We start from the raw sequence: 11,008 nt of genomic DNA, 5'->3' as shown, positions 1-11,008 counted from the left end.
CGTCGCCTTCCCCACAGCATCCTTCGGCAACCTCTGGAAGTCACTCGCTGGTGGCACTGGCAGTGATGTTCTGCTTCTCAGCTGTAGCTCGTGGGCACCCTTTCCCTCTCCAGGGTGGAAATTTAGTCTGGGGCGATCAGCGGCTTCCTAGGAGTTGCTCCAACATGGCAGTGGAGCGAGACAAGCGTCCGCCCTTCCTTTTCTTTCCCGCAACGGAAGGATGAGCTGGGCTCAGGCGAGCCCCTGGCAAGGAAGCTACAGGCGAGTGAATGAACATTGGGCAGGAAGGGTTAAATTAAGACAGCGCCTACAACTCTGAATGCCTCGCTACACGTCTTGGCACTATTTTCTTACATTCCAGTTTTCATCCTAGAGGTCTTCTCTCTGTGAAGGCTGTTGCATTTTGTGCATAAAGAAATGCCCTAGGCAGTCGCGCACCTCTAGTTGCAGTCTCTTTTCAAAATCTCCAGGACCTTTCTTCCGAGAGCCGACTTCCACCGATGGACAAAACTTTTCATGTTGACAATGAGTCTGCCCGTTCGGACGTCCTCGTGTCCCGCCACGAGGTACTCCAAGCCTGCAAACCAGCAAAGCGGTCAGGGACTGCACAGTACTATGCTTAAGAGGCCTATCGACACCACGAAGTCAGCCTGGATAGCTAGTCCCATGTAAAAAAGCACTTACACGAGGAAATATTTATAGATATTGATTCTCTTATGTACCTGTATATTTATACCTCTAGTTCTGTCTATGGAAAAACGACCCCTGTGGTGCATCTGTCAGTGAGATGTAGTATGCAAACGTTGATTTTGTTACCTTCAAAATATAAATGGGAGCTGAACTCCGGGGGCTGCACTACAAAATTTTTATACCTCCCTGAATCCACCTGGGCCTGGAAATGGGTCGGTTCCAGGTGTACCAGTGACGACAGTGCAGGAGGGCCCAGTGCCGGTGTCTTGCTCCAAATGGTCAGTGCCCCCTTGCAGGCAAAGGCACGCCGGACCCCGACGAGAGGCAATACTAGATTTGCCGGCACGAACACCCCAGAAGAGCCCGAGGGGTTGGCAGTCACACTGAAAAAAGCTGCATTAATTTCTGTCTCCGCCAGATGTTTTAGAGACAGGACGACGAGAAGGATAATCCCTCCCACAGCAGGAGGAGCTCCCTGCCGGGGCCAGCATCCCGCTGCAGCACGCTGGGTACAGCAAGCAGGAGACCCCCCCCTCCTACACCCCCTTGTCCTGGCACCGTTCTGGGGAGACCCAGGTGACAGCAGGAAGGAGCCTGGGGGAGATGGGACCCCCCCAGTGCTCTCCGTCATCCCGCTCCATCCTGGCCACAGCAAGGACTCTGCTTGTGTTTTCTTGGGTTTTCATTGTGTAGTTCAGAATAAAGGCAGAGTGTCCCCTAGTTAAAGGTCAAGCATGTTTTTCTTTAATTCAATACAATTTGTTATCTGCTTCGTCTGAGTTTTTGGGCACACACCCCCCCTCTCTCCCGCCGAGTAAACACAGGATACGTGCATGGCAGTACCACCCTTCGCAAGACATTCACTTTGGCCATGTCAACTGCTGTTACAAACATCACTTTTCAAGGGCTCCTAAACCTACATCTCCCTTGACAGCAGAGCGTGGCATGCACCCTCAGAGAGCAAGCTGATATTGCGGCAGTTGCTGATTCCGTAGGGCTTTCTAGATTTTCAATTTGACGTTACAGAAATGTAAAATTAAAAAGAATCCAACGACAGATGCGCCAACCAGGACTTGAGGCTGGCACGCAGCGCTCTGCTGATTTGTGCCCAGGCTTGGCAGGGGCTTCCCCGGCAGGGAAAGGGCTGCTCTTCCCTTGCAGATGGCCGAGACCTTTAAATCTTTCAGCTCAGCATCCCCCAGAAGTCCAACCTGCCTCTGTGGGTGTGTGTGGAGGGGAAGGTGTGCAAGGGTAGCGAATATCCCCTCGTGGGAACTTACGCACATTTATCGTCTGAAAACAGCCCACGGAGATTCGAGAAATGCTTGGAGTTTTTATTTCTTGCCAGAGCGCTGAAGAGCCTACCCTCCTTCTGGTATCCCTTTAGTGCTGTCATACAGAATAAAAATATGTCTTTCTTTTATTTTTATCTTTGATCTCCTCTATGTTTTGCGGAGATGTGATTTCCATTATAGCTATATGTCAGGAAATGGTTTTATGTCAGCTGGGCTTTTTATCCAGCTGCTGTTGGTTTATTCATCTGGAGTTCAGAAGCTGTTACTCTGAGAGAGGGTTAAATCTGCTAAGATAGTCTTGCCAACCATTCAGAAATGAATGTGGTAGCTAAAGAAAATCATGAGATTTTAAAAAATATCTGGGATCCTTTTTTTTTCCCCTTTGAAATGATTGAATCTTAAAGATGCACTCAGCTGATGTTCTCAAATTTCCCATTAGGATCAAACTTCACAACTTCTTTCCAACATGAAAGCTGAGATTAATTTATACTCCTGGGACTCCAGCAGCAGCATTTCAAGACAATATCAAGCTTTGCAGCGTAAATCATGAGAGCTGGCAAGGGAGTAACACCTGATGTGTGAGATGCCTGGATTATCCCTAACGCCAGTTGCACCTCTACCCTTCCGCTGGTGTCCAAGCGACCTTCATCGATTCTGTGACGACTGCTGTCTGTTTGTCTGCTGGGGAGAACCTCTGAAGCTCCTCTGAAGGCAGCGGAGTCCCAAAGCTGGGTCTCAGCTGCGGGGCTGCCCCGCACGCTCGCTGTCTGACGTCTTCCACGGCTTTCCTCCAGCTTCATATGAAGGCAGCCGCATCTGGGCTTTCTTGCTAACGTTTGCATTGCATATGGAAAAATAAAACAGCTGGATCTATTTAATGATAGATTTATGATGTTTTACCAATAGCCAAAGTCTTACTGCCCTTAAACAGTAAAGTCCCGCCTAACGCTGCTGATTCATCCGACCCTTGCACCTGACAAGACCTGACTACAGCTGTGCTATCGCGGCAGCTTGCCTTCAAAGCCAAAGACAGTCGCTTCGGTGGAGATGAAAACAAGACTGCAAACACCTCATCAATGAATAACCTTTCTGCGTGATCCAGCCTCGCAGAGAGCCCTTTCCCCCCCAAAGGCAGTTCCTAGGGCTGCACACGTAAGGGACGTCTCTGAAGTCGACGTTTCCATTGGTCATCTCCAAGTGATGTGTGCACCTTACGGAAAGAAAACTCTCAATCTGCATTAGTTGGTAACTGTTGGTTTATCTTGGAGTTGCAAAGAAAGGTGTGTTAGCTGGAGCGTAGTTTTGCTCTATGAAAGAAAACCCTGAGCCTGCATCTCCTCGTCCGTACCGGAGGCTGCATGCGCTGTGTAGCCACCACCGGTTATACGCCATTTTGGTGGAAGAAGACGAGAAAAAACTGTGAAGCCAAAGCTCTCCTCTCACTGCGTAAGAGAATCTCTTCCAAATCTTGTAGATGTAAATTAGTGTTACTTTCAAAGACACATCTTCCCTTGAGTTTAGATTAGAACTTCAGTACAATATCATGACTCAAATTAGATTTAAATGTGATTTCAGGGATTCAAATTAGCGTTAGTTTTGAAAAGATACGTCATGTGGTAGTGGCGTGATGTGCACCTCCCTCCCTCTGGGAACAGACTGAGTCTGGTAAAGCCGTAAGAGTGTTATTATGCTTTGTAAAGAGAATCGTATGTTTAAAAGTCTATAGAATGAACCGAGTTTTTCTCTACAAAATTCAAATTTGGTGGAGATTGCCGTTGGAATCCAAATGATGTAACAGCCAAAACTTTTTAATCAACACTGGGCTGCAATCTCAGGTCATTGGTGTGAGGGGATGGAGGGGTGGGAATGAAACCTGTGCAAACGTGGGGGGGACGGACTGCTGAGGGAGTCAAACCTACCGGGATTGAGGATGGGACAAGTGCAGCCTCGGTTAGTCCAGGATTCAGGGTAGAGCGTCCTCTTGCCCCGGAGGATCTTCAGCTTTGTAGATTTCAAGACTTTCTTGATCTTCACATTGACTTCTGCATGGGAGCCTTTGTCATGAGCTGACAAGATCTTCGTCTTGATCACTGGGAAGACACGAGTTCAAAACCAGGAATATAAAAACTATTTACAGTGCTCTTTTTCTTTTCTTTTTTTTTTTTTTTGGTCTAATGCAGGTGTCTGGGTGATGCAGTGAGGACAATTACTTTGGTACAGTGGAGTTAGCCCGATGCTCCTTGCTGGGGAGCCCGGGGTCAGCACAGCTGCCGGGGGAGCGCATCCATCCCCATACCCATGGGCAGGAACGCTGCCCGATGGTTTGGCCACAGCCCCTGGACCTGCCATGTGGGTGGTGGGAGAGGTCCAGTGTCCTGATTTTCAAAACTTGTGAGGGCCCCATTTCCGCTCCCCCCCCAAGCTCAGCAAAAACTTTGGCTTCCTTAACACTTTTGGAAATCAAGTGGAAAGCTGGGGTTTTAGGGATGGACCTGGAGGCTTTGCTGGCCTCGGCCCGGGCAGGTCCGGCAGCAGGCAGAGATGTGAGGAGCTGCCCTCATCCCACCCCGGTGAGCATCCTGTTGCCGGTCCTCCCGCTTTGCAGAACTGCCAAATCCAAATGCAGTGGCGGAGACTGAGACATTGACGGGGACTGAGCCAAACTGTGGAGTATTTTGAGCTCTCAGATACCCACAGGCACAATCCTGCTACCTGGTATCCCACCAGCTGCGCCTCTGCGTGGTGCAGGCTCAGGGCTCAGGTCCCACACGTGAGCCTTCCTCCGGCCATGCTGATGCCGATGGTGGTTGGTGTCACCATAGAGCGGTGCTTTGCTCAGCACTGCACGTTAGGAAGCTCAGGGAAACCTCTTCTCCTACAGTATGGCCTCCAGAAGCTCATGATGACCCCGTAATTCATCTGTCTCTCCAGTTTAGCTGACAGTTTGCACGTTGAGTGATGAAAGGGTGGGAAGCCTGAGTGCAGTTTAGATGAGATTTATGAACTTGGGGGTTTTGTGACTTTTTTTTTTTTTTTTAAAAAATTTCTCCTCTTTTGCAAGATTAAACACGATCACTATCACGGCCAGGGAGTAAAGCAAAGCAGAACGAGATTTTTTCTTAATATCACTAAGCCAGGGCTATATTTCAACAGCTGGCAGCCCCTTGAACTTCCCTTTGTGGGTTGCTCCGCAGCCCGCAGAGGTATGGGTTATCTCTCTGTGCATTTTCTACTTCAGCGTGAGATGAAACACGCTTCCCTGGATGACTGGGAAGGAAGGGAGTGCTACCCAGAGCATTCCTTGCTCTGCTGCGGTATGAAGGAGGTGGTTCACTGGCACACACCGGAGAGGACTTGGGGAACAAAATGCCTCCTAAATCCAATAGACACATAGACAATATACATCACCCCATTGCAACAGCTGAATTTTGTTGACGGGGAAGATCCCCATGGCTGCCGGAGCCAGTTTCTCCATGTAGTGTCTTATGCAGTGGTCACCGTCCCTCCTTACATTCACTGCAATTCAGATTTAGTGATTTCTAGACCATACTTGGGGCACCTGGTCTACAGACAGAGTTTCAGTGACCCATTTTTGGTGTTTTACAGTCTGTCTTGGACCTAAACGACCTCTCAGGGACACTTCCAGCTCTTGCCCTCCAATGGTTTTGGCACAAGGGTATTTTGGTAGCAAGAGAGGTGAGTAACAGAGCAAGACGCTTCACCTACGTTGACTTGGCACCATGATATCTACACATTTTGGAAAGGTCAAAGATCTGCCCTCAGACTAAGTAGTCCATGGGTTTGGTGGGATGGAGCGGTGCACACAGCAGCATCTCTCATGCTTTATACCCTTGCACCCTCTGGCAGCACCTCCCTTTACACCCCTGCCACCTCACCCACAACTCACCGTAGGTGTACTTCATCCCGCAGAAGACCTTGGGATTCCCCAAAACTTGCTCTTTACATTCGCATTTACCTGGGGAAAGAGAAGGAAGCCAACGGCTGTGGGTGGTACTGAAAAGACAGGAGTATTCACGGGCAGAGCCTGGGACCTGCCAGAGGTTTTCAAGTGGTCCACCAGCCCCGTGCAAAAAAATCCCTATTTTCAGATCCAGGCTGAATATACAGTCTTAGTCCAAGGGCAATTATTCCTTGTTTACAATTTGAAGAGAAGGGAAACAAAGGCCTTATTATTTTGCCTCAGGATGCAAATAACATGCATGTCTTTCCCTGCAGTATTTTCCACATTGTAATGTACCAGACAAAATTTTAAAAGGAAATGTTGCAGAGGTTAAGGCAGATTAATGACTTCCGTGATCTTAGAACAAAGAATAACACGATATACTTATTTACGTTGAAAATGAAGTTGCCCAGACAAACGATGGAGCTTTCCCCTCAATTAACTCAATTATTGTATCTTTGAGATTTTATCATGCCGCTTTTTGAAAATGGAGGAAACGACGCTTGCCTGCTTGCACGCAGCGATGGCAAGGGAGGACGGGCTGGCGCGGCGCCGTGGGGCCAACCGGCCTCGCAGCACCCTCACACAGCCAGATTCGCGGGACAGGAGGGAAATCACTTCCCAGCTGAAGCCATAGATGAAATGCTAGGCCATCTCGAATTGCATCGTAAGCTGTAATTGTTGTGGGTATCGGGGGAATAAGTTCTGAGTTTGAAATTTCCTAATTGCCTGCCAGTGAAGTGGCAAACCCCACCAGCTAAATAACATCGCTGGTTTGTCCAACAAGTAGTACTAGGGAATACAGGGACCCATTTAAAACCTGATGGCCAAGTAAAACAGGAGAGGATTCAGCCTTGAAATTCAGAGCTGGGACTGCAAATTGAGGCAGGCAACTCTTGCCTCACCGACAGCTAAACCTTGGGTGCAGGCTTTCAGCGCGGAGCATCTGCCTAAAGGCTGTCCACATCCTCACATTGACGGGACGAGCCGTACGGCTCCTCCGGCTGGCGGAGGGGGAGGGGGGGGGGACACCAGGCCGGTGGTCACACAGGACATTAATGGGGGAACGTCCATCCCCTCCTAATGACAAGCCAGTGCAAAAGATTGTATCCACGCTGGTTGCTGGTGGGAGGGACGGGGCAGGGAAAGTCCTACCGGAATGCCGGAGCGCTGAGAAGCCCTGTTCGTCCTCCCAGCCCCAGATGGGCTCGCTGACATTGAGCACTGCCTGGAAAGGAGGTGGCTCGTTGTGCCAGGTCATGTCCGAGCTGTCGGGGGAAAAGGGAGACGGTCAGCCTTCCTCCTGGAGCCAGCGGAAAGTAGGGCCATTACCAACCCCGTGACTGCACGTCTTGGTGATGTTCAACGCAAGGGGCAGTTTGGGAAAGCGAACAGGCTGAGTGCTGTCAGAGTGGGTTATGAAGTCATTTTGGGTTTAAAATACATTATAGGGATTTATATGCTATAAATATCCCCAGCGTGGTTAGAAAAAAGCAACATATAAGATCTGGAGAGTGAGGTATTATTAAAATGCGCTGTCTTCTAAAAGTCAGAGCTTGACTCTAAGTCCGGCACAGTCGATGCAAGCTGAGATGCAACAGCAACAACACTAAGCCTTTGGTCTCCTCTCACTCAGATGTCCCTGAGGCCCATATTTTGCTTGTGGAGAGGAAACAACTGTGAAGGTTATGGAAAACACCTGATACATTAACACCAGCACTGAGAGCCAATACACCAACATCACCAGCACCTTGCCACGGTGTGCCAGGCACCCAGGCGAACCGCAACCTCAGCCCCGGCTCTATCCCCAGTTCCTGACCATACCAAACCCCAAATATTTCATATAATGGAGATTTTCCAGCCTCCGTGCCATGCATAAACAAACAGGGTGGGTGCAGTGCCTTCCCTGGGATGGAGATCGCAGGGGTACGGTGAGGCTGGGAAGGGGTGGCCAGGACCCCCCATCCCGACTCACCTGCTGCTACGGCAGTCACCGGTGCGGGGATCACAGCTGCGGGCGCCGGCGCAGGGACGGCCCCGAACCCCCAGTAACCGGGCAGGCAGTGGTCGCGGCGGGGCCCTGCCACGCCGGGCTTGCAGGGGCAGTCGCCGGTGCTGGGGTCACAGAAGGTGCGAGGACCCAGAGGGAGCGCGGCCGATCCGAGGGGGTGGCAGGAGCAAGCTGCGGGGGACACGGCGGAGGGAGAGAGCATCCGTGAGTGTAAAATCTCCGTGGGATGAAGGCACAGGAGATGCCTGCGAAACTGCCGCTCTGCCTGGGGACAATGATGGTTTGGGGCTTTTTTTTTTTCTCCTCTCACCCATATAAATCTGACCAGAATCTCCTTTTAGAAACCATACGACTTTAACTTTTGTTGAGGTATCTTGATTAGTCAACCTACCCTGGTTTGGCGTTATGTTTTGTCAAACAGGCCATTATGACTTTCCTGACAGCATCTGCACTCCAATCCAGCCAAGTACCCAGGGATGTGCCCGGCTCACGGTGCTGTTTAAGCAGCCTTGGGTGCTTCACTGCAAAAAGGAATCAGAGCATAATTGCTCTCTAAAGTAATAACAACCGTGTTGCATCCAGGAGGTTAACCTCCCCCCTTCAGAACGGTAATTTTAATTAAAGTGGAGTCTGAGCAAAACATACTGCTCTGATTTTCTTTGAAATCCATCATTTCAAAACGTTAAAAAGAAAGACTGTTTCTCAGAGATATTCTTTTGCATATACTCCGGGACACGGGTTTTGCAGAGTGCATGTCGGAAACGTCGGCTGCTCTTTTTTCCCCACCCCCAGCCCCTTGCAGCAGAAGGATGCGCTGGAAGTGTACTGGGACACACTGGGAGAAACGGCCCTTCTCTCAAATCCAAAAGGATGCCCTAAAAGAGGTGGTGAGAAGGTTTCCTTGCCTCCTGCTTAGGATTTTTCTTTCGCTTAAATGTGATTTGCGTCTGTTTGCAAGACTACAATCTTTTTTCCCCCAAAGATGTTAACCTTTTCAAAGACCAGAAATATAGTTATCAAAAGTGTGAGCCAAACCTCTCACCATTTAGCCCAGCCAGCAGGCAACTGGGTGCCCCACCAGCACCCAGTACCTGGGTGACTGGTGTTCTCCCTCCCTCGGGCTTCGGTTCTGACCAGGACGTGTTACCGTCAGCTTTGTGCATTACGGCAAAAAAATTCCCTGCTGAAAGACTTTTGTCTAAAACTCCATTTACATAAAAATCAGATTTCCTGAGAAAATGCCGTTTGGAGGGAAAATTGTCACCAAATTCTTAGACCAATATTTTTATTTTGCAACTGTGAAGGCAATAAAGCTGAAAAGGCACTGCATGCAACACAGCCTTTCTCTTAGAATACTTACTTATATTTAATTTTGCTCTGACAACATTTTTGTGGTTTCAGGGATTTGCCATACCTCGGGGGTTGTTTCAAAATATTAAACGATAGATTAATATTGGCAGTTAACTTAGAGGCGGCTACGAATTCAAAATCTTTGCCAAAGCAATCCTCAAACTTGCCCCACCCTTTCCATTCCCAAACAAATATAATTATATAAAATTATAAGATTAGAAAACCTCTCCACAAACTGCAGAACTAGCCGCAGGCGGTGAACGCCGGTAGCTTTAACAGCACCGTTTTCGACGGTGCTCACCGAGACTGGCATACCTTTCTCCTGAAGGCTGTGAAGTGTTTTACACCCGACCCACGTAGCCAAACGCTCTCTTTGCCTACGAGATGCGGTGGGTGTTTCTGGCATTTCTCAGCCCCTTCAGGGGAAATATCAAGCACTTAAAGCTCTTCTATTCTCCTGCAGTCGGTGAGCTAAACCCACCGCTCAGAGAGAGATTTGGTCCTGGTTCGGTTGGGTTTCAGCTGAGTTTTACACCCTGCCCTATTGGGGTTGGAGCTTTTTCTGTTTTAGACGATGCTTTCGCACAATTTATTTCCTAATGAAAAATTTAATGGCAGTGGCAACACCACGGTGAGGTAAGAATATTACATTTACAAAGACTGTTATGAAAAAGACTCCTAGGCAATTAAAATGGCAATTAAAACTGAGAATGTACTTGGCTATACTTTTTAATAAAAGCTGCAAAGAGAGGGGTTGTAAAGGTTGGGCATTTCTACAGGGGCTGCGCACCCACCTCCACGGACCTCCTCTTTCCTGGCTGCTCCCCTCTGAGCTACCAAGGCGCCAACCGGCTTTCCATCGCCGACCGGTAAATTGAAGAGCTTTTTGGTCTTGCATCTTGGGTGGAGGCCCAAGATGACACGAAGAGACGTTCATCTGGATGCTTTGGGTGGTGAATTTACAACAGGGTAAACGTTTGGGACGTGCTGCAGTGGGAACGTGCCGAGCAACGCAGAGACATGAAGTGCAGCGCATCACTCCGTGCCGAGCACAGGAATGAGACTCTAGAGCTCAAATGTGAGCGCGTTGGACCAACGTTGAAAGAAACGCATGAAAAGAAGACCGAGTGCTTCCGTACGATGGCAACGGCAGGAGGGAAAGGACGGCACGGCTGATCACAGAACATCTGGCAGCCGCCCCCCCTCACAGGCTGCTGCGCTGCGCGTTGGTTTTAGACCCCGTTTTCCTCCTTCCACCCCATCTGGGGTGGGCACCGCTAGGTTGGGATCAAGAGAAGCCTTCCACAAACTTGACCTTTTTGCTGTCTCTTCCATTTGTGAGCAGCATCGTTCAAACACCCATTTACCACCCTGTACTACGTAGCAATGTTTTGCACGTGGTTTCCACGCACACATGAATTAACAGCCGCCTGTCCCGGAGATGCTTGTGCTGATTGGGATCGAAACCCAGTGAGCTGGATTTCTCCACCCTGGATTGGTGATACCGTTGTGGTTTCTTCAGCTGCCAGCTAACCTTTGGAAATGACAAATATTTACCCTCCAAAACCTACAGTTGAAAAGCAAAAATAAACTCGGCAATTATAAAAGCTGGTTTATTGTCTGCAATTATACTGTAGCTGGGGCTTAAAACTTCATGAGGGATGTAAAGAAAAGGACTGATAGGTATGGCAGGGGGGCAGA

The 11,008-nt window shown here is 49.2% G+C and overlaps 1 protein-coding gene across 1 annotated transcript in view; it reads right to left on the bottom strand.

Annotated features, from left to right (window-relative positions):
• Positions 1–440: 440 nt before the first annotated feature.
• Positions 441–11,008, bottom strand: part of NTN4 (netrin 4) — a gene marked incomplete at its 5' end in the record, with an annotated part of 26,666 nt that continues 16,098 nt past the window's right edge. Inside the window, 6 exon segments of the mRNA XM_009708401.1 lie at positions 441–577; positions 3,905–4,075; positions 5,893–5,961; positions 7,102–7,214; positions 7,922–7,982; positions 7,985–8,128. Of these exon segments, the coding sequence (XP_009706703.1) occupies positions 441–577; positions 3,905–4,075; positions 5,893–5,961; positions 7,102–7,214; positions 7,922–7,982; positions 7,985–8,128 (695 nt within the window).

This window comes from Cariama cristata, unplaced genomic scaffold (genome assembly GCF_000690535.1).
Source record: "Cariama cristata isolate BGI_N322 unplaced genomic scaffold, ASM69053v1 scaffold15229, whole genome shotgun sequence".
Taxonomy (NCBI): Eukaryota; Metazoa; Chordata; class Aves; order Cariamiformes; family Cariamidae; genus Cariama; species Cariama cristata.
Note: the sequence above shows the minus strand (reverse complement) of the source record. Positions and strands in the feature narration are given on the sequence as shown.